We start from the raw sequence: 27462 nt of genomic DNA, 5'->3' as shown, positions 1-27462 counted from the left end.
TATCAGGCCACAGGACTCAGATGGCTCTGGAGGAGAAAGTGAGCCTGGTGACCTTGTACGGCCCTCCCTCACTCAAATCAAAGTCAAGTACAAGTCATGTCATCATTTCCCTGATGTCATGGTCCTCTTCAAGAATGAAGGACAAACACAATAACAACAACAAAAACCTATACACACACACACACACACACACACACACACACACACACATATCTATGCATACATATGTATGTGTGTGTGTGTGTAGTTTTTTCCTTGTAGGACAGATTTTCTACTCCTGGTGAATCCTAGGACTGTTCTATTACCAATTAATCACAAGCATTAAATAAGTGCTTACTCTGTGCCACACTCTACAGGGAGACAAAGAGAAAGCAAAAATGGTCTTTGTCTTCAAAGAGTTTATATTCTTAAGGAGTGTAAATAATAAAAAGTTTCAGAGTTGGAGGGAACACTGATAGCCATCTAAGCCCAATTCATACCTACCCCTCAATCTCCATTATAATATACCTGATGAATGGTCAGCTGGCTTCTCTTCCAAGACTACCAGTGAAGGATACCTAATCATCTCCCAAGGCAACCTATACCACTTTTTGGGTAGTTTTAATTTTTGGGAAATTTTTCTTGACATTAAACCTATTTTTTTTCTCTTTGCCTTTTCTACCAATTGCTCCTGATCTCCAAAATGAACCAAGTTTATTCTTTCTTCTACATTACAGAGGTGATGGAGTTTAGGGACATGGCCATCTTGGCTTCTGGCAAATGTTCCAAGTCCAACATCCTAATTTTTTAGTTAGACCACCAGATGCTCTGTCAAGACCTTCTGTAGTCTTATGACTCTGACATTCATCCTACAATTCTTGAATTCTTCATATTTAAAACTTTCCTTCTTCATCTCTTAGAATCCCGAGAATCATTGGACACTCAGTTCAAGCACCATCTCCTACATATGTCTTCCTCCTGACCACCCTGCTACCGTTTCCTCCCCCACCTTCAAATTCCATCATGATACCTTAGTCAATATTTTGTATTATTTACACGTGTACATGTTGCATGTAAGCACCTTGAGGGCAGGGACTGTTCCATTTTGTCTTTATATCCTTATCCTTTAGCACCACGCTTGGCACAAAGTAGGCACCTGACAAATGCCTACTGCTGGATTACAAGTACAGCAATAAAACAAAATGGCATGATAACAAGCTATCTATATGCTTCTGATAAAAAGCACACCATTTGGAAATTTAAACTAACTGAAAGGGCTGGCGCACAAGCAATAACACCGACTATCTCTAATAAGTATTTGTAAACAGCCAATTATCATTCAGTTTAATGTGTTTCACTATAAGTGTCCAGGGTTGGATACGTTTAACTGATGAATTTGACTGAAATTAGGAACCAAAAGATTTCACTTTGCAAATCCTGTAAATTTAGGCAATAATTGTGTGGTTAAAATCGTGCACACAGAGAGAAGATCCATAAAAGAAGGTAACAGACACTGAAGAGGTTTCCTATTAGACTTTCAGGAAGAACAATTCAATTTTAAAATAAGTTTCTAATAGCTATGGGCTATTCAATTTTCATAGTTTAGTTTGATGCTTATCCTGAGACATGAATTTGTAGTATAAGGTGAATTAACAGAAAGAAAGAAGGAAGGAAACAAGCATTTATTAAGTGACTACTATGTACCAGGGCACTATGTTTAGCCCTTTGCAAATATTATTTCATTTAATTCTCATAATGACACTGTGACATGGGTGCTGTTATGAGACCTGTTTTATAAATGAGGAAGCAGATGAAGGTTAAATGACTTGCCCAGAGTCACAAAGCTAATCAATATCTGGGGCTAGACTTGAACTCAGGTCTTCATGACTGAAGGGCTCTACGTCCTGAACTTCTTAGCTATCCATCTTTCTCTCTGTCTCTTTCTATATGTATATATCAATTTTCTCATATGTTTCAGAAATTTCTCGAATAGGATTTTATCCAAAATCTACTGGGTAGTGAATTGGGGCATTAAAAAAACTTCAGTGTCCAGCCCAATACCTGGCACATAATAATGAATGCTTGTTGATTGGGTGAATGAAATTGGGATACAATCAGTTTATGGGTGCCAAATGTCAGTGATTTTTAATGTTGGTGTCAACTCTGGAAAAAAATGGCTCCTTGTACTGTACAAAACCCAATAGACTTTGCTACTGGATAAAACTTAAGGTAGCCTTAAGGTTTCTTATGTCTATAAAGTATTTGAAAAATGCTGGTGTAAAGAAGAGGCAACATGACCTAGTACCAAGAATGCTGGACATCAGAGGCTGAAGATCTGGGTTCAGATCCCAGGTCTGACAACGACGAACTACAGGAACCTGGGCAAGACTTTTGAGCTCTGTGGGCCTCAGTTTCTTTGCACCACCTACCTCACATGGATGTTGTGAAGATTGAATGATGAGATAATGCATGGAAAGTGTTTTGTAAACCTCGAACAACTACACAACTGTCAGGTGCTATTATGAATAATGCAGAGGAAGCTAGCCTTGGCAGTCAGAGTACCTGGGCTCAAATTTAACTTTTGACAAAGACTGGCTATATAACCACAGACAAACCATTCAGCCTCTCAGTGTCCTATACAAATCTTAATTAGTCCATCAATCAATGAATAAGCATTTATTAAACTAGACAATGTGCCAAAGACAGGACAGGGATAGGAGCTGGATCCATGATTTCACTGACTTAGGGGAAGTCCCCACTTGGGGACTCTACCACTGCAGGTCATCACCCTCCTCTCAAATTATAGGCTTAGAAAATCATCTAGAGCACTGACTGAGTGGTTGAGTGACTTGTTCAGGGTCACAAAGTGAAGGCAAAAATTAAAGTTTCTGTCTTCGAGGACTTACACTCCTTGGGTGAGAGGGAAACAACGTAATTTGTATATACTACTACTAATTACTAGCACTGCTACTGCCACTATGACTGCTCTTAACTACTACTACCCTACTACTACTACCACCACCATCACCACTGCTACTATCCTACTACCACCACCACCACCACCACTACTACTAATACCACCACCACTACTAACGCACTATACATATATACATTAACACACTATACATAGATATATGTATAGCATGTATATATGTATAGTATGTGTGTATATCTATATCTATAGTACACACACACACACACACACACACACACACAATCCCAGGAGCTGGAGAGACAGAGGCAAGGAGACAATGCCTGAGGTAGAAGCAAGATCAGAACACTAGCTAGCAGGAAACAAGGGTTTTATGTAGCAAAAAGAATGACTTCGGTTTGGGATGCCTGCTGGCCTCACTGACACATGTTTCTTTTGAGATCAGCAGCCTGGCCCCCAAACTCCAACCTCGCCTGAATTTCCTTCAGCTGGAGAGATCTCATTGCTAGATAAACTTGTAGGTTCTGTGCCCTGTGCCCCAATGCCCCCCTACCAAACCCCCTAGTCCCCAAAGATTTTCTTTCTGGTAGATTGTACGTAACAGCACATCAGGCACAGCATACAGTTATAAAGTAAGAAATAATTTAGTTGCTTTAGGAAAACCCACCCAGCAGTCTCAACATTCAAAGATTTAAATATTCACTTTAGCAGGTAAAAGAGAAGCAAGAAATAATATACAATGTATAATTTTTCTTTTATGGTAACAATGCATGAAGGATCCCATTTCTCTTATCATATAACACAGTTTCAGAAAACAAATGGAAACCAATTCTGAACAAGTAGTCTCTTATTATCATTGCTAAAAAGAGGACACAGGAACGTTATTCAAATTATGTGCAAAGTTAAAAAGATCCTATTTACCTCATATGCCCTAAATCACCTTGATGAATCTCCACTAAAAGTAATTAAATGGAAAAAGCATGTCTGATTCGATTCCAGGACTGTGTTGACCTTAACGTATAAAAAGTCATGTCCTCCATGTTCTTGCTCTTCCTCACAACAGGGCTTACAGAGCTTCATTTATATCTACATCAGGGCTGGCCAACCTTAGGTTTTTATTGAAACAAGACAATATATTTTGATTTGCCATTTTAGTGAGAGCTCTGCGGCAGCTCACCTTCATTTACTAAAGCATTTATGTCAGTTTCTATACTTGCAGGCGGGCCACATGAATCACACTGCTGGCTGCCTGTGGCCGCAGGCCTGCATTCTGGACAGCCCCAATCTAGATGATTTTTAATTCCTGATTTCATGTTCTTTCCTATTTCTTCGTTTGCCCATCTGAAGGGGTCTTGGATGCTATTCCTAACATCTTGTCCCTTTTGACATAGCTTGTGTTTCTTTCTGTTGACGCCCTCTTGGATTAAATTCCTTTCTTTTTCCCCATCGCTATACTTTTCTTACAAAACAAACCAACCCCAAGCTAATGTTATTTTTTTTAATCTTTACAATAACCCTGGGCCATACATGCTATCACTACCCCAATTTTCCAGATGAGGAAAGGAGACTGAGGCTGAGCGAATTTCTCATAGTATCACACAGCTAGAAATGATCTGAGGCCAAATTTGAACTCAGGCCTTCCTAACTCCGGGTTCAGTGCCTTCTAACCATTACATGACCTAACTGCCCCTTATCACTGGACTTTTCCAAACACTATCTGCCTGAGGCCACAACAGCAGGCCATTAACCTGTCTCTCTTCTCTCAGTGGTGAAGCTTAGCTTACTTTTAGAGTGTGAAACATTGACTTCACCATGTAGTTTTGGTTTTTGCATCCCAGCTTCCATTGAGGGTATCCTTGATAAAAATATGAGAAGGAAACAGAAGGCTTTCACAAATGATTTGTGACAGATGACATCTCCATGGTCACACGATTGATTGAAAGGTGTATAGAACCAAGGACTGCTCTGTGTTTTTATTGTTTTTTTTTTGACTATTTAAAAAAAAATTGACTCAGCAAAGCAAAGTGCAGCCTTAAAGGCTTTCTCCCCCTGAGGTGTCTTTCACACATCTATAAATGAAATTACTTGACAGACCCAATTCTAGAGACAATAAAGATTCAGTGATCCTTTAATTAGCAACACAAAATCAGGCATACAGAAGGGAAACAGATGCTCAACAAAGGTGTATCTATTAGGAAGCATGTCCTGCACAGGGTTCAAATGGAAAAGGGATTCCCTACAGATCAAATTCATGAACTTATTTGAAAAAAAATTTCAATATAATTGGTTTCCTTTGCAGTATTATTTTATGCTTTTCAAAACATTCTGAGGAAGGGAGCCATAGGCTTCACCACAGGCAGCTAGGTGGCGCCATAGTGCACAGAGCACTGGACCAAGAGTGTGGAAGACCCAAGTTCAAATATGGCCTTAGATATCTACTAGCTTTGTGACACAGAGACAAGCCACTTAGCCTTTGTCTGCCTCAGTTTTGTCAAATATTAAATAAGGATATTATCCCCTATTATTGATGATACCTATTTTACTGGGTTGTTGTGAGGATAAAATGAAATAATATTTTTAAAGTCCTTGGCACACAGTAGGCACTTAGTTAATGCTTGTTCTCTCCCCCCACCTTCATCCTCATCTCCCTTCTCCATACTGCCAAAGAGATTTATGGCACCAAAAAAGGTTAAGAACTCTTGCTATAGATGATGAAGTTTTCCAGATTTTCATGATGGCATTAAGACCCTGAATACCACAAGACCTCCTCAAGGAAATGCACACCCATTAAGAGAATGGCCTAACAATCCATATAGGAAAAAACAAATGAAGTGTGCCTATTGCCTGATCGTGACATATAATTAGATAAGCAATACTCTTTGTCAGTCCATCAGTCCATTTAAACTTGAAAAGGTACTGCAGATGGACAATAAACTGGGCCTAGAATTAGAAATGAGGAAGAAACTTGGCTGGATTGTATTTGGAAAATTATGTATCACTTTCAGCAATCCCAGGAGATTTTTGGACATAAAACCCAACATTTTAATATCAATATTCTTCCAGTAAACAGGTTTCAGTATGTTATCAGCAATGACTCTTCACAAGAAAGCAGTGGAAAAGATAACCAGAAAATGTATAGTCAGGAAAGAAGATAGGCACATAGCAACAGTGAGGGATAGCAGATAGGTATTTCAAGAGCTTAAAATATCTCTGGAATGTTAAAAGATCCAAGGGAGGACATAAGTGTATATATGTACGTATGTATATATGTGTGTATACATATATCCTTACTAGAAGATTTATGGGGAAGAAAGAATGTAAGCCCCTCTCATTTTTCATCTTTGTATTCCCAACTCCTTGCACAGTGCCTGGCATATAATAAATGCTTGTTGATCAGCTGACAGAGAGAATGCCTACATCAGTGGGAGAACAGGCCCCTTAAAGTACTGATGTGTTGTGTCTCATTCATAAACTTGAGTTGAACTAAATTTCTGGATCCTTATTTTAATTTGTATCTAGAGACCACAAGTTAGAGTGCAAAAGAATGGACACCGGTATTCTAGTCCTTGTTCTATCACTAATTCGTTACAGAACCTTGAACAGGTTACTCAACTTATTTGAGCTTCAAATTTCTCACCTGTAAAAGGACAAGGCTGAATTACTTGGTTCCCTTCAACTCTACCCTCCCATGACTTTATCAAACTGTGGTAGAACCATATTCCTCACCTCGAAATCTCAAACCCAACACTGGACGGACTCAGCCCATGACAAAGACTATACTTGCTGCACCCCTTTTACAATATGGCTTTAGTTAGAGAGGAAGAGATTGGTATGGGTTAGGGGTCTCAGATTGCAAAACCATTTTTATTGCAATTTTCTGACGAGATGGACTAAGTTTACTGCATCAGTGACTTAAATCTTCTCCTTATTCCTTTTTGCTTCTTATTCTCACTTTATCTTCTGGCCTGCATGGTCACTGTCAGGCTCGGTTTAGTAGTAGATATTGGGGAAGTTGTAGAAAATCTACTTGGCTATCTAAGTGGTGACTATGAAGGCAGTTTTCACACTTTGACAAATTCCACTGCACTTGCACCATAAACAGAGCCTGCTCTCTAAAACAAACAGCCTGTCTCGAACTTGCTTTGAGGAGGCTGACTTACTGAAAGGACTTTTCACTGTGCCCTTCTAGAACAGCAGCAAGAATTACAAAGAGTCTTACAGGGAAATTCCAGTGTAGTTTAAACAGAATTAATTTCAAATATGGTACCACATTTGTCTTACAAGGTTAGAGTATTCTTGAAACAGAGATGGAAAAGTTTTAATCATGTGCATGAATGTGCGTTTGCCTTATTGATTTAAGTATCTGTTGACATGATTTTCAAATTTCCACAGCCATGTAATTAAATATGCCTTTTATTAGACAATCTGCAGAGGATCTTCTCTAATGTTTCTTCCTAAATAATTTTTTTTAATTTTTTTAAGGATAAAGTTTTTAAAAATGTGATGTAATGTGCATGATTTTGCTCCATAATTCACTAATGACATCCTAACTGCTAAGTCCAGTGGCCCTTTTTCATTATTCATCATGACCTTTCTGCAGCATTGAGCACTGATCATGTTCTTCTCCTTGTTGCTCTCTCCTCTCTTGGCTTCTATGAACTCTTTTTGGGTTCTTCTCTTTTCTTTCGGACTGTCTCTTCTTCAGTCCTGCATCTTGTCTGTAGGTACCCCAAAGTTGCTTCCACATTCTCTTCACTCATATGATTCAGTTATCTTAAATCTAAAATCAATCAATCCATCCATCCATCTATTCAGGTTTAATCTTCACCTTGAACATAGGGACCTCATCTTCATGTTGGTCCTAGGTAATGTCCCATTGTCACTTCAAACTCATTTTGTCCAAAATTGAACTCATCATAGAATTATTCTACATAGAACCTGAAGTACTACCTAGTAAAACACTCACATTTGATACAGGAAGAAACTCATCTTTACTCCCAAATCTGCCTCTCTTCCCAACTCCCCTATTTTTTCTGAAAGCACTATTTTCCTAGTCACCCAGGCTTGAAATTTCAGTCATCCTTGACTCTTTCTCATTCCTTCATATCTCATGTGCATTTAATTGCCTTTTGATTTTATCTTAGTGAGATCTCTCACATTTACTTGGCACATAGTATGAATTCAATAGATTCTTGTTGACCAATTAATTGTTTCCTTTCCAGGATACCATCCTCAGACCCTCATCATCTTTTGCCTAAGACAACTTCCTATTCACTCTTGCTACATCTAACCTCTTTTTTCAAATCCATCCTTTATAGTTACACAGCTGCTAAATTAATCTTCCTTATACACAGGGATGATCGTGTTACTTCACTGTTCAACAACCTTTCAAAGATTCTTATTATTTAAGGCCTAGCAAAACATGACTCCAGCTTATCATTCTAGTTTGATTTTGCTCTGATTCCCTTCACACTGATTCATATTCAGTTAAATTAAAGCACTACATATCCCCCAAACTCAACTTGCCATCTCTGCCTTCCATACATTCATAAAGGCTATCCTTACCTCCTGAAATGTACTCCTTATTCATCTTTGCCTATGGGAATATTTCTTTTCCTTCAAGGGTTAGGTCAGTTGCCAGCCATTCTAATAACCCTTCCCCAAATCCTCCAGCTGAAAGTATTCTCAAAGTTTTCTAAGGCACTTTGTCTGGATCTCCTCATTGCATCAAGTATACTTTGAATTATACATACCTATATACGTATCCTTCTTTACAAGAAGGAGGTAAGCTAGTTGTAGGTAGGAAATATGTCATTTTTCTATATCTGCATGCTTAACACATTGCCTTGTACAGAGGCAACTGTATTAATACCTTAATGTACAATGCCTTGTATGTTAATAAAATTTATTGAATTAAATTACATTTTTACATTATGCTAAGTATTGAAAAAATAAACAAAGTACACATAGCATGCACAAATAGTTCTCTATTGCTATTCTATATGCTAAGCTAAAATGAAAACAGGTTCCCTGAATAAGGAAATTTAATAACTCAATACTGTCTTTGACCCCCATCTCAAAGCCCATTCTGCTTACAGCTTGACATATTTCCCTTTCTGAGAAGCCCTATTTACTATAGAAATAACTGCCCTTCGAAAAGCTTTGCCCCAATTTTATATTTTAAATGTAGGTAATTTTTATTTTTGGACATAAAAACGCATGACTAATTTTCTACCCTAATTTTTTAACCTACGTATCACAAATGCATTTATTATGACTATGGAGTAGATACTCTGTGAAGTGGTAAGTTCTTCATAGCAGAAGGGAGCTGATTAAATGTCAGGGACGTCCTTAAAGCTTTACTGTATTAGCAAGAAGCTGGTAAGGTCCCTTTTGATGCTAACTTTCTAGGAATATATACTCTTAGGACAGTCAAATTTAGGATCATAAATTAGAGCTAGAAAGGACCTCAGAGGCCATTTATTTTAGTCCCCTCATTTTATAGAAGAGTAGTCTGAAGCCCAGGGAGGTTAAGTAATCTGCCTAAAGTCACACTGGCATTAAATGTGAAAGGCAGGATATGAACCCAGGTCCTCTTACTCCATAAACAGTGCTTTTCCTGCTATACTGTGCTATAATGTATGAATGAGGTTACATTTGCTTCTCTATGGAGACCCTGCTGCTTTTCCATGATTTATTTCTTCTTGGAAGTAACAGCCCAGATGTAAGTAATGGCATGAACTGATGACTTGGATACCTTTCAAATTTTAGGATATAACAACCATCCTGATATAATTTCCAATTTTGAGTCGATTTATTAACAGACAGAAATGTCACAATTAGGGTATAAATATGTAACATATTCAAGAGGATAAATCAACATGTGAAATAAGTTACTACTTTGTCAATTTAACAACTATATATGTAATACATTAATAATAACATATATCATAATAATACATATTTAACATCCCAATCACCTTACCATTAGTTTGGCTGAGGAAAGACCCTTGGTGTCTATGTTAGGAGACCTGGGTTCAGATTCTAGCTGTGCCCCTTTCTAGCTGTAAGACCGTAGACATACAATTTCCTGTCTCAGAGCCTCAGGGGGACCTAAATAATACTTGCATTCCCTTCCTCACAGGGATCTAGTAACAGAAGTTCTTTGTAAATTTTAAGGCTGGTTACAAAGCTCTTACTACTGTTATTTGTTTAAATGTTTAACCATATGCTCAAGTTTTTACCCTGGATTAGTTCACCTTCATATTTTTCTACATCTATATTTAGGAAAATGATCAAATCGAGATCAGAAGAAAATGCTTTTCTTCCAAAAGCAGATGCAATAATCTCATACAAAAGAAAACAGAAGCCCATGTGACCTTCATTTACAATTCCCCCACTGTCACGGATCGATGCAGAAGGGGCCAGTTTGACATATGGCTGAAGTCAGAAAGCTGACTAACTTTAAAAAGTGCGAACCAGCAGTCTTCATCTTACTGACCACAACAGGTAAGTTCCTCTTACCTGGGTATGGGAAGGTGGTAAGCCTTTGCGGCCATATACGCCAATCAGTGCGTCCTTCTGGAGGGAGATATTGAATTTAAGAAACTGTGGCTGATCAATAAAGAGCTGTGATCTCCAGAAAATTCCCGGAGGAACTTCTTGAATCGCTCTCCGGCCAATATCAAGTTCTCCTGAATCTATGGTGTTATTTTCTTGAGCAAATCCACCTAATTTTCCTGTGTGTAAAGGTACCCACAGGGGGATGAGAGAAAAACAAATGAATGAATTATTAACCAAGTACAAGAGTTTTTTTATTTTTTAAACTAAACCCTCTGGTAGTTCACAGTCTTACTACATCTTAAATGCTGCTGAAGGATGCTCATTTTAAAGTCTCATGCTCACAATGTATATTTTGGTTTGTTGTTCCTGTTTCAGCGCACAAGTCAGAATCCTTTGACTTTCCCCAAGACATGCCTATTACTAAAGCTGCTTTCACAGCTACCCTCATTCCTGATCAGTATAAACATAATTATCTTACAAAGTATAAGTCTTGTTATTTTTTAGGAAGGATTAACTCTGGTACTAATCAGTCATTCTAAACATGCCGTCACACTGCAAAGTGTAAATTGAGGGAAAATTCAGCCTCTCAAGGCAACCTGTAAGTAAACAATAACAAAAACAACCAATGGCACTGAAATGAGCAGTATTCTCAGAATTATATATTATGGTGAGAAAAAAATCAGATCTAGAAATGAAGGAGAGGAAGGATAATAAACAGGTGTAAGTTTCCATAAGCATACATTTTGGAAGGGTATAGCAAAACCTTGCCTCCTCTGTATGTCCCGCCCCCCCAAACTTTACTCTTAACTGGCTTTTCTTAATGTATTGCCCACCTACCTTCAACTGTCAGAAAATGAACTATGACTGACTATCCTGTTCCTTGACTCTCTCTTTCTTTCAGCATGGCCTTTCAACTTCCCTGCAGGTAGAAGCTAAGCTCCCAGAGGGCAGGTGTTACCATTTTTATATTTTTGAGGGGGGGGCACAGGGGTCTTTGTATCTCCAGTGCCTACAGCCGATTTAGCTCAGGTGCCCATCACTGAAGATACAAAGACCAAAAAAACAAAAGAAACACTTCTAGCCCTTTGAGAGCTTACATCATATTACCAAGTAAGGGGAAATATAATGTCTAGGCTCTTTTTTCCTTGTTTTGCTCATGGTTTTCAGGCAGTTCAATGACTCTTAAATTACCTTTCCTTGATTTGTGTTTTCAAAGTCAGTTGTATTCATAATTAGATACCTTACATTTTCTTCTATTTTTTCAGTCTTTTGAATTTTTCCCCAGTATTTTTGGATCATTAGCTTCTATTTGATCAATTCTAATTTTCAGGGAGTAATTTTTTCTTGGGTAAAGTTTTATGCCTTTTGTTCTGAGCTATTGTATTTCCATAGCTTTCTTCCATAGCTCACATTTCTTTTCTCATTTCTTCCTCTACCACTCTCATTTTTTTTTAAGAATTACTTTTTAGCATTAAAAAGCTATTACTTTATCTCATCTAGGAATTCTAGTTGGACTTGTAAGCAAGCTTCATTTTTTTTGAGGCTTTGCTTATAAGGGTTTTGGAGTTAGTCTCTTGGATTTCTGTCTTGAGCTTCTTTGTCACTGTAATATCTTTTTATAGTGGGATTTTTTTGTTTGGTCATTCTCCTACTTCTTGACTTGAGACTTTATTTTAGGGCTAGGCTCTACATACTTCTGGGGAGAATGTCTGGACTGAGCTTAGGTTCACAAAAGTCCTTCTGATGCTTTCATGGAGTTATTTCATGAGTTATTTCAGGACCTCATGGAAGGGGAACTCAGCCTGGGGATGTTAGTTTTCAGTGATTCCAAAGTAATGTGATTCAAGGCAAAGTCTGCTTACTGCCCTCCTGGTCTAAAATCTGCATGTTCCTGATCTAGATCTGGGTCTGGTGGTTGGTCCCTTCTTGGATGTTCCAGGATTAAACCACTATCACGCCTCTGGGAAGGGTGGCAGGTTTAGGTTATTCAACTGCAAACTTGAGTCTGGGCTAGAGGTTAGAACTGCACAGCAAGTCACTTAACCAGCAACGGTCTGAGCTGCAAGCATTCATATGTACCACTCCTAGTTGCAGTCCTCTCTGGATATGTGACCCAGAACTGGGGAACTGGAGACAGAGCAGCCAGATGGCATCTGTTACTACACCCTGCATGCCTGAGATTTCTTTCTGCCCTGCGCTTCCTATCTCCGTTCACAGCCTCCATCCTTTTTCAGCCCCTAGGTTCTATAATGCTCTGGGCTCCTGGCCACTCTTAATCCCCAGTGTCTACAGACCTCTCCATCTCTCTTTGCTTACCTGGGGTGGAAAAATGACTCACTGTTGATATATTTTTAAAAATTTCCAGCCAGAATTTGATCTAGCAGGCTTTCCAGATCTTTGTGGAGGAAAGTGTGGTGAGGACTTTGGCTGTATTCTTTCCAGCTCCTCAGAGGGTTCTGCCCTCTGGATTAATAATTTCTAAGTGTCCATCCAGCTCTAACATTCTAGGATTTTATAGTAAAAATCTGTCATTTAATAAATATCAGGAGCCTACTAGAGGTAAGATAGTACGCTAAACATTAAGGGTCAAAGGTGAAGTAAGGGACAACTTTTATCCTCAAGGGGTTTTAAATCTGTAGATTAACCACTTGATGCACTAAACATATCCAACATAAACAAATAAACCTATGCTAGATTTGTGTGTTATTTGGTATAGTTCCGGATCAATTGGGGCAACTTTCTTTGTTGGTGAGTGTCCAGGAGATTAGGAAAGTCAACCTGCTCCTCTCTCCAAATCATATAATATTTTCCAATGTCAAACCATAGAGGAACATAGAACCTTGGATGAATGGGGAAGCATTCCTATTGGCCCCTGAAAAGAAAGGAAAGGGCCAATGGGAATGTTCCCCCTGCATTTTCTCACACATGATCTATGCACACTTTTGAGTCAAACAGAAACAACTTTTTATATTATTTTCTATTTGGGAACATTCATAACATTCATAATAATTCTTTGGATTACCTCTAGAAATGAAATAGATAATGCCTGACCAGACAATGTAGACCTCCTACAGATCACACCCACTGTCGTGAATCAATTGATTCTGAATTCAGATTGTTTTTTTTACCATATGACTACTTTAAAAGACAAGTGTAGGTACATTCTCTCATTAGAATCCATAATTACAATGGAAGGAATACAGACACTGTAAAATTTTCATTTCCTTCAATGCCCTGAGCCCAGCAGTTTAGATTAGTTCAGCCTTCTCACATGTAGCCTTCAGGTCTGAACGTCAGGGGGCTATGGTGTTGCTGTGGAGGGTTCTTATGTTGGTAAATCCCTTCCCACTCAGAACTAACAGCTTGGCACTACTGATCTTTAAGTCACAGTACTTTAATTTGGTCAAACCAGGTGTGGTAGTTGATCTTAGCATTCTGAATGCTCTCTATTGATTGTAAACACACCTGGAAGTCAGCAGGCTCTGGACACAGATTGATAAACTGGGAAAACAGTTCTATATCCTATTCCACTGTTGTCTAGTCCACCACTCATAGAGAAGCTCGGGCACGGTCATCACACTCTGAATTTCAGAAAGGCTTTGTTATCAGAGGACATACAAAAGCTGGGTCAGTCCTACAGATCCCTTTCATTCCTTACTGAGCGTACTACAGCCCCCAATGTCTGAACCTGGGGGCTTCTCCTCCCGTGCCAATCCCCAAGCAACACAAGATGTCTACAAGTTTCAGAAAGAAGACATGGTGGAAAGATAAAGAAAACGAGATGATGCCATAGAGCGTCCTCCATTATTCTCATCTCAAAGCACACAGCTTTGGAATCAAGCCAATCCAAGTCTTTGCAGTAAGGTCCAGAAAGACCACATCGTGAAATGCAATAGAGTATCGCCTTGAAGACTTTCTAAATGTGTCCCCTGGAGCAGGAATGTGGGAATACTAGCATTCTGTTTCTCTTCAAACCATGACTTTCCTTTCATTAGTAAGTATGTGTCACAACAGCCTTAGTATCTTAAAATACAGTTGTCAATGTGAAAATAGAGACACACACACACATACAAAGCTATAGTTATTTCTTTCTTTTGTGATATTTTATATGTCAACATATCAGCAAAATGGCATTTTTAGGTAGCTTAAAAGAGGTGGGGGGAGCTGGGGAGATGGCATTATAAAAATCATTTAGTACATAGGAATTTGTAGACCAGTGAAAATGTTAGTTTTCAGCTAAATCTAACTCAAAACCCAACAGAACTCAAGCTAATCAGAGTATTTAAAACTATGCTGATAATTAGGAGGCTTGAGACCTGTTTGAGACTTAATTTACATTTGAAAAGCATCTAAAATTACAAAAAGTTAAAAATGTATTACATATTTACAGTATTGCATATTTAACTACCCGCCTAACATGTGGATTTATTCCCCTACACTGCTTAAAATTCCAAAGAAAAAAGTGGAAAGAGAAAGCAAAAAAAAAAAAAAAAAAAAGCAAAAAAACCCGAACCAACAAAAAACAAACCAAAAAATTCGAAAACCAAAACCCCCCAAATTTAACTACATCTATGTGAAGTATAAATGAGAATATAACTTCAAGTCCTTCAGAGGCATAACTAATAAGAATGTCAGGAAGCAAGGCCAGACATTTATAGACAATCAATAGCACATCCTCCAATCCCAGGATCTAATCCTGGATTCAGACCTTTGTGTGATGTCTGAACAAATACTCTCCATCGCCTTCTATAAACAATTACATGGTGTAAGTTAATGCTGTTAATAAATTCCATAGCCATCTACAACCTAAGTGAAATAAAAAACCCATTGCCTTGCAAACATAATTTAATAGAAAAAAATCAATATAACATCTAATTAAGGAACTATTATACATTACATTAACACAAAATACTATAAACAATATTGAAAAAAAACTCAATGCTACTGCTGGCCAGTTAGTCATAATGCTCTTTAATTTACATTCAATCTTTAGCTTGCTGCAAAAGGCTGAATAGCATTCTGAAGTCATCTAATGTTAGGGAAAATTATTAGCTGAAGAGTAATTATGCAAAATTTATATACAGAAATTGCATTTCCTTGCTTAGAAAGGAAAAATCAGATTTTTTTCTATGTTATATATGTACACGGAGTTTATTTAATGGCACATTCATTAGATGACGACTATATTAAATTAAATTCAAAAAGCATTTTAAGCACCTGTTATGTGTGTGGCATTGCGATTGTATAGAGACAAAAATAAAACCTTCAAGGACCTTATTCCTGACAAGAGTTTCCCTATTTCACCTACCTTCAAATAATGGGCTTTTATTATCATAGCTCCCCATATTCTTTTCTCTTTTTTTTGCGGGGCGGGGGGAGGCAGGGCAATTGGGGTTAAGTGACTTGCCCAAGGTCACACAGCTAGTAAGTGTGTCAAGTGTCTGAGGCCACATTTGAACTCAGGTCCTCCTGACTACAGAGTCGGTGCTCTACTCACTGCACCACATAGCTGCTCCAGGTCCCCATATTCTTTTGCAATTTTGCATATACTTTATCTCACTGTTGAAATGAAATTACTGCTTGTTCACAAAGGGCTCTGAATTCAGGATGTCTTCCAAAAGGAGAACTTCAGACCCTTACACTTCCACATTATCAACAGTAGGAATTCTTGCTCTAAAACCCAGACAACCTTTCAGCCAGAAAGTACTCTGTTCTCAGCAAGTTGGGTCATTGCATGCTAATGTATAGGTTTTGAAGAAGTATGATTAGGTTTTCAATTGATATCCCAAACTATTGTAAGTTAATGATTAATATGTTCTCCAGTAAAGAGATTACAAGTGCTTGGGCACAGGGTCAGACAGATGCAGGTCACCTATTACCTTTCCTCCATGGTCCAGGGGAATTATTTCTGTTTCTGGAAAGATAGCAGAGTTTGGGGGAATACTTCAACTCTACTCTTCTCTATTCTTGTCCCTTTTATTAGAATTGTAGATAGGACCATAGATCTAAGAGCTGTCAGGGACCCCATCTAATACAACCTTATTTTATTGACTGAAGAAGCAGACACTTAGATACAGGTAGCCTGGGTAAAAGGTGGGATTTGAACTCAGACTTTCTGAAAAAGCCAGGTGCCTCCTTTCATTTCCCCATCTAACTTCTGTGTTTTCAGGCACTAGCACTGTTCATCCTTAACATTCAAAGCCCATCCAGGACCTGGGATTCCCATGGGAAGCAGGAAGGACAGGTTCCATTCAACATTCTGCAAATGTTCTTGAAATGCCACATAGAAGCCCTGGCTCAATATGAACTCAGAGAAAAGAGATTTCTCTGCTGAATTCCTAGCTTCACAAGGTGTTCCTCAGAGCTCTATTTAAAAAACAAGAATACGTAACACTGGGATGCATAAATGGGAGTATGTCTTTTAGGAACGGGGAAGTAATTGTCTCATTATACTCAGCACTGCTTAGGTTCCTACTGTGCTCAATTCAAGGCTCCACGAATTTCTTGATAGGGAGGGTTGTTAATGACTAGATTAGGTTACTAAAAGAAGTTGTGGAAGCTTCTTCCCTGGAGATCTTTAAAAACTGGATAGGATTAAAAAAAATCTCTGGAACAGCTCATATGTAAAACGATTTCTCCAAAACACTGATTCTATAATACTTGCTGGTAGGTTCTGCTGGGCACTGGTAGAACTAGGGTGACACACGAACTAAGGGCATCCACCCTGAATGCATACTTAATACCGGACAGGCTCTTTTTGCCCATATACTCATCATATGGAACAATGGGGGAAAGGAAACCCAGCAGAGGAACTACAGCGGGGTAGGGAGCTGCTTTCTTCCTAACTTCCATTTTGTTGGAGGGCTAGAACTATCTTTTCTGCCAGTCCAAGAAGATGGTTTAAATTTTTAAGAGACTAGATTGTTTTCCCTTTCTGATACAATGAGGCAGCTGATAACACAACTGATAGAGCACTGGGCCTGAAGTCAGTCAGATTTGAGTTCAAATCCGATCTCAGACACTTACTAGCTGTGTGTCCCTGGGCAAGTCACCTAACATAATTGTTTCTCTCAGTTACCTCAACTATAAAATGGGGATAATCATAGCACCTAACTCACAGGGTGCTTGTGAGGATCAAATGAGGTACTATTTGGAAAAAGCACAACGCCTGGCACGTAATTACCACCACATAACATTCCCTTCTCAAGTCACTATCAGTCTATCAGTTTAGACTGCGGCCTAGAAAAGGCTCAGAACAGAGGATTCATTTCTACACAGTACTTTCATAGCATTATCTTCTTACTGAGAACATCTTCTAAAACTGGAGAAAATATAAGGGAGTTGATCTACACGATCTTTAGGAGTTTGATTCTACATATAAAGGAGACCTCCTTGATTGGCTCTTGCTTAACTGAGGTTACCCAGACAATACTATCTTCTTCTTTTTAAAAAAATATGCTTTTATCTACTTTATTAAATATTTCCTAATTACACATAAAATTTTTAAATTATCACTTTTGAAAATTCTGAGTTCCAACTTAAAGTAAAAATGTTTAAAAATTGAAAAAAACAAATGTTGAAATTATGTTTACATGTAATTTGGAAAAAATAAAATGTTTTTTAAAAAGGCAAAATTTTGAATTCCAGTTCTCTTCTTCCCAAACCCTTCCCTGAGAAGGTAAGCAATTTTGTAAAATATATTTCCATATTAGTGATGTTGCAAAAGAAAACAGGCAAAAAATGAAACAAGAAAAATAAGTTTAAAAAAGTATGTTTCAGTCTGCACTCAGAGTTCTCTCTCTGGAGGTGGAGAACATTTTTTAGCATGGGTCCCTTGGAACTGGCTTGATCAGAGTAGCTCAGTTTTTCACAGCTGATCGTCCTTACAACATTGCTGTTACTGTGTACAATGTTCTCCTGGTTCTGCTCACTTCACTTTGCCTGAGGTCATATAAGCGGTCCCAAGTTTTTCTGAATCCATCCTGCTTGTCGTTTCTGATACCACAATAATATTCCATCCCAATCATATACTGCTATTTGTTCAGGCATTCCTCAATTAATGAGCATCCTCTAAATTTCCAGCTCTTTCAGGCAATACTTTCTAATTTCTTGGACCAGTTTCCATTTGGTGAGAATTCCCTGAATGGCTCCAGACTTACCTCACTTGAGATCTTCTCTCTTAAGTTCCTATGGACTTAGAAGGGTGGGGGAGTGCCAGAGCTAAGTAGTGATTATAACCAACACCAAGGCTATGGGATTTTCCTTGGGTCTGTGATGCAAAAATATCTTTAAATAGTCATTCTGTCTCTGCGACATTCAAGGCCTATCATCTTAAAAGACAGTATGGAACTGTAGAAAGTGCCTTGGCCATGACATTCACCTTCTCCTTTTAATTACAGAATCTTCAACAAGGGGTTAACCGTGCCTTTATAATTTTCATAGGAGTCAATGCTGGGACCTTGTTGATCTTACAAAAGTGAAATTGGGGAAGGGAGCTAGAATAAATATTATTCATCTTATGGGCAGTTGCTTTAGATGTTTATATATGTGTTATCACTGCAGAGTAATTAAGCATTTGTTTAAGGTAATTATACTTTCCTTAATTAAAATCTCCCACCTGCAGTTTCAATTAGAGAAGCCATTCTTCACCCCCTTTAAAGCGTTTTAGAACAGCAGTCACCTCCTAACCCAGATGTAGCCAACTTTCAGCCATGACTTTATAATGTTAAGGAACAAGGGGCACTTTCTATGAAAAGGCCCCATGTAGAGACCATTCATTATGATTATGAAAATCGAATGTCTCATAAAACTCTCTTCCATCCCTAAGGAGTAGGAGGCATGCCACAAAGTATTATTGTTATAATAAAACAAGACAGGGAGAGGAATGAAAAATGACAAAAAGAATGAGTCATAGTAGATATGTGTATGTGTGTGTGTGTGTGTTGGTGTGTAGAACAGTATACATGTTCATTAAGAATGTAATAGCTTCTTCCTCACCCCTGTAAGGAAGTCACCCACATAAAGCTGGGCATTAACAGATGCCAAAGGAGAAGTCAAGCACACTAGATAAGAGAAATAAAGAATGAGCATTAGAGAAAAGGAGGGACAGGGACACAGAGCCAGAGCTGCTCTAAGGCAGACTCAACCTGTTTACCAAGTGACAGGAGAACATGGTTGGAGCAGGCTACAGCTGGGATATGTGGAGTGGACCACTGAAATCCAGCTTTGCATTCAGTCTATTGACTTAAAAATCTCTCTTTGCCTAAAGAACCAAAACTCCTAGAGGTTCAGAGAAACTTAAAGGGGACCTAGAAAACAGGTCAATTAAAATACAACCCTTTAATATACTTTGTACCTTAATGGCATCACTAAGAAAATTAATACAGCATTTTAATTTTATGGCTATTAAGGAAAACTTAATATACCTATGATAAAATGAGTAAAGGGCTGAGATATTGACTATGATCTATTGCACTTTAACTTAGGCTAAAAATACATATACAAACATACTTTGGGGACAAAAAGAGGCACAATTCATGAACCTGAGGGTGCCATAATTTCATTACTTTGATTATTGAAAGAGAAAAGTCACTTCTATTTGTTCAGTAAAATGATTTAAAAAAAATATTTACTAAATTCTTTGCAAAGTGCTTTTTGGTTCTTATTGTTACTGCAACACTCTTCTGGTAACCACTCCCCTCTCTGACCCAACTCACTCCCCACAAAGTAGATATGAACATGGCTGTAAAACGCATTCAAAGAAATGTTAAACAAGACACAGAACAAATAAGCGCATCTCTTACCACTGTCGCCAGAAGGTAACGATACAGTGTTTGTTGGCACGGTATCAGCATTCACTTTTCCATTCTCAAAAGTGTCATTTTCAGTTTGTTGTAATTGCCAGTTGAGGCCAAACAGATGCATTGCTGGGGGTAAAGAATACATGTTATTTAAAGGTTTCCTGCTTTTAGTTTCAGAGGCAACTGATAAACATGTTTAGAAAGAGTCGTCTCTAAAGTTAAATCTTCTCGTTCTGGAATACCAGGACTAACAACCTAATAAACATCATAGAACAGTTCATCTGCACAAATACAATTTAGAAAGCAATGCAGTACAAGATGGTAACACCTTAGTAATAATGGGATCCTAGCCAATCGATCATTGGGCTACGGGGAGTTTTCAGGGAACATTAGACCATTTGCTCCCCTTGGTCTGAGCTTGATCCCCCTCCATTATTTGAGCCAAAAGTAGGCCTCTCTGTATTCACTCTCCCTTCTGAATGGCTACAATGTGAAGCCCAACTTGGGTCTACTACTCAGAATCTCTCCTCTGGTAAAACTATTTACCATAAAATAATTAACTCCCTGAAGAAGATCAGAACAAGGATGGTATCAACCATGCAAAGTGCTTTTCTCTCTGTAGCCCATGAGGTAGAAGTGCAAGCATTATTATATTCATTTTAAAGATAAGAAAGTGGAATCTTGGGGAAGTAAAGTGATTGTTGAAAGTCACTCATCTACCAAGTTACAGAACCAGCATTTGGACTAAATACATTCTTTCTGCCAGGCCACCCTGCAGAGTAATGTGCAAGTTATTCAAATGACTGATTTGATTAACAGCAGAATGTAAGCCTTTGGAGAGCAGGAATCATTTCATTTTTTGTCTTTGCTTCCTCAGAGATGAAGACAATACTTTGTACGTATGAGTTGTTTAATAAGTGTTTGCTGAAAGAATTACATTAATAAAAAAGTGGATTGGGACTCTCCCCTAACCTTTCTTTCTTTCTCTCCCTCTCCTCCCCCCTCCCAACTATATTTGTTCAGAACTAAGCCTTTAGTAAGTACCTACTCTGTGCAGCATTGGATAATACACAAGAAACAAAACAGTCCTTGTACTTTTGGGGTTATGACCTCACTCAGATGCCACAGTGGGTAAAAATATAGTGTATATGCTATGGGTAACTGAAATCCATAGATTTCTTCTGCCTTATTCTCATCTATGATTTCAGAGACCACTAAATAAACACTGAACAGATAGAAAAAGAACTGAGATTAAATATTTACATTGTATGCAAGCTAATGGAAGGTTAGAGTGGTGATTGATGGTTGAGGAAATCTGGTATTCAGAAGACATGGGGGAAGTAAGGGAAACTGTCACCCTTCACAAATGTTCAGAGGCTTTTTCAAGGCAGTGGCATTTCAGGGCAGTTAGAGGGAAAAGACAAAGGAGATCGCATCCCAAGCATGTGACATTTAGGCTATAGTTACTGTGAGTCTAGGAGGATATACACACACACACACACATATATATATACATATATATGTGTGTGTGGCAGTATATATATATATATGTATATATATGTATATGTATATATGCATATATATGTATATGTGTATATATGTGTATATATACATATATACACACACACATACATACACATACATATATGTATGTATGCACACACACAAGATATATCAATTAATCAACCAGTATTTATTAAGCACCTACTATACGCCAGTCACTGTTCTGAGCACTGGAGACAACGAGATAAAAGTGGAAACAATTCCTGCTCTATAGGAACTAAGGTTCTATAAAAGGAGACGGAATGTACACATATAAGTATATACTGACTAAATATGGGGACGGGGACCAGACTTGTGACTTGTATAGGGAACTCCCAGATAAACAAACTCCACCTTCATCTGTTTGGCATCTTTCCTGCAACTTATAGGCTTAGTTGTACGTAGTTATTTGCATAATTGCTGTATTCCCCATTAGAGCATGAGATCCTTGAGGGCAGGGACTATTTCTTCCCTTTCTTTGTATCTTCAGCTCTCAGAACCATGATCAGCATATAGTAGGTACTTGATAAATGCTTGTTGACTTGACTCAGTTGCCTAGACCACTGAGTGACTTGTCCGAGTTCATAGAGTTAGTATGTGTTATGAGGCAGGTCGTCTTGGCTCCAAGGCTAGTTCTCTATCCAATTCAGTACACTAAACCTATGTGGAATAAATACAAACTGAAAATGAAGGCAGTTAAATGCAAAGTAGCTACAGATGGCACTAGCAATTTGGGGATCAGGAGAAGCTTTGCGTAGAAGGTGGTACTTGACCAGTTACTGTTATACAATGTTTTAACACACTGTTTTCCCTTCATTAGAATGTAAACCCCTTGAGGAAAGGGATTCTTTTTGCTTCTCTTTATATCTCTAGCATTTGACAAAATGAATAATTTTCTCCTGACAAGAGAAATCGCTGGACAGATTTGCCTGAAAAGAGTGATGAGAGAGATTACATAATAGTTACACACAGGTATCAGGGGTGGCTTGAGATGGAACCACAGTGAGATCCTAGACTCTCTGGGGGAAGGGATGGTGCTTTTGGTTAGAAATATTTGTATCAGCACAAACTGAAGTCTGGAGGAGGACCTGAGACACAAAACAATACAACTTTTTATTCATTTTAAAGATGGGGAAGCTTGAACCGTAGGCAGGCGACTTTTGCAATGGAGTTATGTGAGGGGGTATCCCCAGATGGAGAGTCATTTTTCAGGCATGTGTCCTTTTTGTGTCAGTGGTTAATATACAATAAACCGGCTTTTATGTGGTAGCAGCCATCTGCTTATAAGGTAGCGGAGACTGCAGCTTGGTCCCTGCCGTATTACTTATCTCTGCATCATTATGACTTTTTTCTTTGTGCCATTTTTTTTTCCTTAAGAGTATCTCTTAAAATATGAATGATTTTGAGAAGGCTCCCATATTCAGATGTTATTAGTTAACACTTCAGGGTTCTGTAAATAGTTGAAGGGTTCCTTGTTACAGTCACTTAAAAGCAAGAATGGGGCACAGAATAAGCACCTGAAAAGTAGGATAAGTTCAAGGAAGGCAGAAATAAGCTCTGAGAGGGAATCAAAGACAAACTTCTACTCCACATTTTTTCTGAAAGCTAGTTCTCCTATCTAAGAAGGATTGTTAATGTCAATATAGAATATCAGACTGCTGTATTGAATCAATCAGTTAAAAAAAAATCAAATGTGTAAACTAGGTATAAACAAGTCCTGAATCAATTTGGAAGGAGTGAAGAGCAAATAACTCATTGGATAAGCCAGATGATATCACACAGGAAATATCTTGTGACTGGCTGAAAACATCAGATGTACATCTGGGATTATGGATAAAAGCATAGCCAGTTTGAAAGATACATTCCAATGGTGAAACAGTCAAATGGAAGGGGGATTCTAGATTCAGGAAGGTCTTAGAGTGGCGGACCCTTGTGCCTGTACCAGAGGGCATCACTGGGGCTTGAGGTGCAATCCCAAAGGAACTATTACATGTTCAGTCTCCTCCTGGCCACTGACCATGTTAATGGACCAATAGCTGGCAGTGGATTTAGAGTACGCACCCAGGACAAAAAGGGACACAGAACAAAGTAAGGTAGTTACCTGACGGAGGAAGCAACTTCAAGAATGATCCCTCCATATCACAGAAAACTGCTGCTCAAAAATTAGGAATGAACTTCAAGTAAGTAGGATCTGTGAGCTACCCTTCTCTCACTCACAAGTCTGCATCTGTCTCACCATCTTTGTACTCGGGGTCAACTGTCTGTATGGCCCCTGTGTTTTTTGTGCCCCATACTTTTGGGAAATTGTTCTTTGTGCCAACTGTCCTTACTTTGTCATCTGAGGGGATGGCATACTATGCTATCCTCTTTGCTAAAAGTTAATTAAAGCTATTAGCTGATAATCAATGGGAAGCAGAGTAGTGGGGGCTTCTGAGTACTAGAAATCTCAGACAGATCTTAGAATCCTGAGTCAGCTGTTCTTTGGCATCTAGGGTTTGAGTGTGAGTGTAGGTTTGGGGAAGTAGGCTCAGAAGGGATGCTATGTAAAGTTAAATACTCTATCGTGAGGATGTCTACAAGTATGAATCTTATGAGGCACAGTGATGCAAAACAGCATAAGGGAACACCCCTGGACTTGGCTTTCTCTCTGAGGGTGGAGAACACAGCTGGAGGACAGTGGCTTTTTTTTAAGTTGATGGGATTTTCTCTAGAGGAATATTGGCCTTGAGTGAACTAGCTTAGTGGAGAGTTGAGTTTTTTAGTTTTTCTTTCCCTTTCTCCTGCAATAAAAGGCCTCTCTTACAAGTGTGTGTGTGTGTGTGTGTGTGTGTGTGTGTATGTGTGTTTCTTATCAATGTTCTGAGTTTCGCTCAGAAACTAGCAGCTAGAGCTAGCGTCAGAGGAAGACTTGGGTTCTACTTGGGTTCTAGTCCTTTCCCTGATACATCTTGTCTGTATCATTGTACAGGTCACTTAATTTCTCAGTGACTTAGGAGTTCTCTAAAACTATAAAATATAGCAAAGGTGCTAAGGAAATTTCCTTACTTTAAAAATGAAATCAGAGAGCTAATCCCCTCTCCCTCACTGAAAAAAATTCAGGATAACACAGGACCACAGCATATGAAGCTTGAATAGATCTTAGAGATCATTTAGTCAAATGTCCTCATTTTACAGATGAAGAAACTGAGTCTCAGGAATACTAAGGGGTTTGCCCAAGGCCATAGAGGTGATATAAATAGCAGAACTAGGGTTCAAATCCAGGTCTCATCCAGAAGCAAGTATTCTTCCATTACATGATGCTAAAGAACACCAATCATCTAGAAAGGGTGTGCCAGTTGACTCCAAGTCACGCCCACTGTCAGCAGTATTTTCACTTGAAGGACTTGTGTGTGATTGATTCCAGAAAGCACAATGTGATTCCTCCAACAATCCAATTCTCTGACCCACAGAGTGTAGGCTGGCTCAAATGACACTAACCCGCAAAGAAATTCTTCTGTAGGTTTATGCAGGAGGTAGGAGAGTTTGGCTTGCTTTCTTACAAGAGCAGCCAGTGGAGACTTTTGGCCTAGCTTTTTTGTCCTGCAGAGCTTGGAATGAGTAAGAGAACTCAGATGAGTACTCACAAGAGCCATCCACTGGAGCTTTTAAGGCTGTTGATAGAACACCAAAACAACTAGCAAATTTAGCCAGTTCAATAAAAAGATCAAGCCAACCTATTCTTTGAGCTCGTGTAGAGACCAAATAACTAGGCCATTAATGGAATGTTTCATCATTTTCCTGATTGTTCTGGGAACATGTAAAAAGTGTCTAATCTTCTTTTGTTGTTGCTACTTGATGTGCCTGTGTAAATTTACAAACATGGAGGGCGCTCTTTCCATCTTTTAAAATATACAAAATGAACGAATGATGAGACTTTGTTAAGTCCCCAGTCTCTGTGATGAACTTTGCACTTGATGCTAGGGTACAAATACAAAATACAGAAAGTCCTTGCCCTCAAGGAGCTTATATTCTAAAGGGGGGGGGAATACCATACATAGGGGGTTGATGGACTAGGAAGGGAATTTTGGTTTCAGAAGTCACAGGAATTGAGAGTATAGCCAAAGGGCAAGTTGATTTGTTATATTGTTCCCAGAGCAAGAAGGAAAAAGTGGGGGCATGGGGAAAGGGGCGTGGCAGATGACAAGATACCAGGATAAATCTTGCCTCCTGGCAGATTAATGGATAGTGGGATGTAATACACAGTATGGGGCTAGTTTGATATATTTTTGGGGGGTGAATCTGCACTCACCCACCAAAACTGAGTAGATTACATAAGGAGGAGAGGAATATAAGAAAACCTTAATGGACCAACTAGATACAGTGAATTGTTATCATTATTTTTAATCTAAAAGGCAAAGAAAAAGGAGATAGGATGAAAATGTTTATTTTTAAAGTAAAGATGTAATAAATTTTTCCATCATTTGATGCATCTGGTCTTTTCTAGTCTTGATGGTCTCTGATATGGGCTAGTGGGGAGAAGAGGAATAGTAGCAAGAAAGATGGTGAGATACCTAGTTAGGTCTTGGCTCTTGGTGGATGAAGAGCTAAGGATGTACTAGACTTACTGTTCTGCTAGGATTTCCATTTTGAACTCTGATTTTCAGGGACCAGCAAGGAGGTTATAGAATACTAGAATTTGCAAGCTGTCAACCCAGGTATCACCTCCTTTGTAAAGAAGTGAAATGTGGTTTGTCATTTTGAGTTAAGCAGTATAGTTTTTTAATAGCAAACCATCCAGACCTTTGTAAACATTTTTTCATTCATTATTGCTGTATTGTCTTACCACACAAAAATCCACTAAATGATAGGCTTGGTCACATTTTTGGTTTTAATAGTCTTTGAAGTGTAAAAGTAATAGAGGGGATATGACCCAGATGTTGAATGTAAAAAGTAAAATAATTCTGTGATGTTTGTGTTTGGAGCACAATTTTATTTTAGTTTTTTTAACCAGATGGGCAACAGCTTTATTGTATATTTTTATTACAGAGAATCTCAATAATATGGGATTCTTATTCTACTTAAGATGTTGTCTAATGAGAATCGTACCCAGTAACAACTGTGCCATGTACAACACTACCCTGAAAACAGGGAGCAGTAATTCATCTGGCCTTATCCCACTCTGGCTCAAAATTCCCTACATTTGGTTTTCAGTGAAACTCTCGTCAGTAATTCAGTATTATTAAAATTTTTTATGCATGTGAAAGATCGTTGTGGAATTTATTCCAAAGGTAACAAAGACAAAAATTAGAGGAGGATGGCAATTTCACAATGGTTGAGAAAGCTACAGGAATTACCAGGCATGGAGGTAATAAAAATACATGGTCTTACTTGGCAGGCAAAGAGAGGGAAAAAAAGCTATTTGCGTGAAGGAAAATTGGCTAAATAAAATACATCTGTAAATAAGGAATGTGGAGCCCAATCTTCCAATGCAGGGCTGGCGGGCAGACTTGTGAAAATCCACAGAAGGCTACTCTCCATGGGTTTATATCCAGGGGAGAACGAGCCCTTCGTTGATGCATACACTCCATCGGACAGCTGGCAGGCTGTACATTTATTTTCTAGGTCATGAAGCTCTTCTGCAGGTATGGGGAGACACAAGTTGTACCA

The 27462-nt window shown here is 38.5% G+C and overlaps 1 protein-coding gene across 1 annotated transcript in view; it reads right to left on the bottom strand.

Annotated features, from left to right (window-relative positions):
* Positions 1 to 27462, bottom strand: part of LOC118853460 (teneurin-3) — a 324419-nt gene that overhangs the window by 161975 nt on the left and 134982 nt on the right. The window contains exons 4-5 of the mRNA XM_036763567.1: positions 20278 to 20400; positions 10436 to 10650 (exon numbers count right to left, since the gene is read on the bottom strand). Coding sequence (XP_036619462.1) covers positions 10436 to 10650; positions 20278 to 20400 — 338 coding nt within the window. The remainder of the gene's footprint in view (positions 1 to 10435; positions 10651 to 20277; positions 20401 to 27462) is intronic.

This window comes from Trichosurus vulpecula, chromosome 6, assembly GCF_011100635.1.
Source record: "Trichosurus vulpecula isolate mTriVul1 chromosome 6, mTriVul1.pri, whole genome shotgun sequence".
In the NCBI taxonomy this organism is placed as follows: Eukaryota; Metazoa; Chordata; class Mammalia; order Diprotodontia; family Phalangeridae; genus Trichosurus; species Trichosurus vulpecula.
The sequence above is the reverse complement of the archived record's forward strand: the minus strand, read 5'-3'. Positions and strand labels throughout refer to the sequence as shown.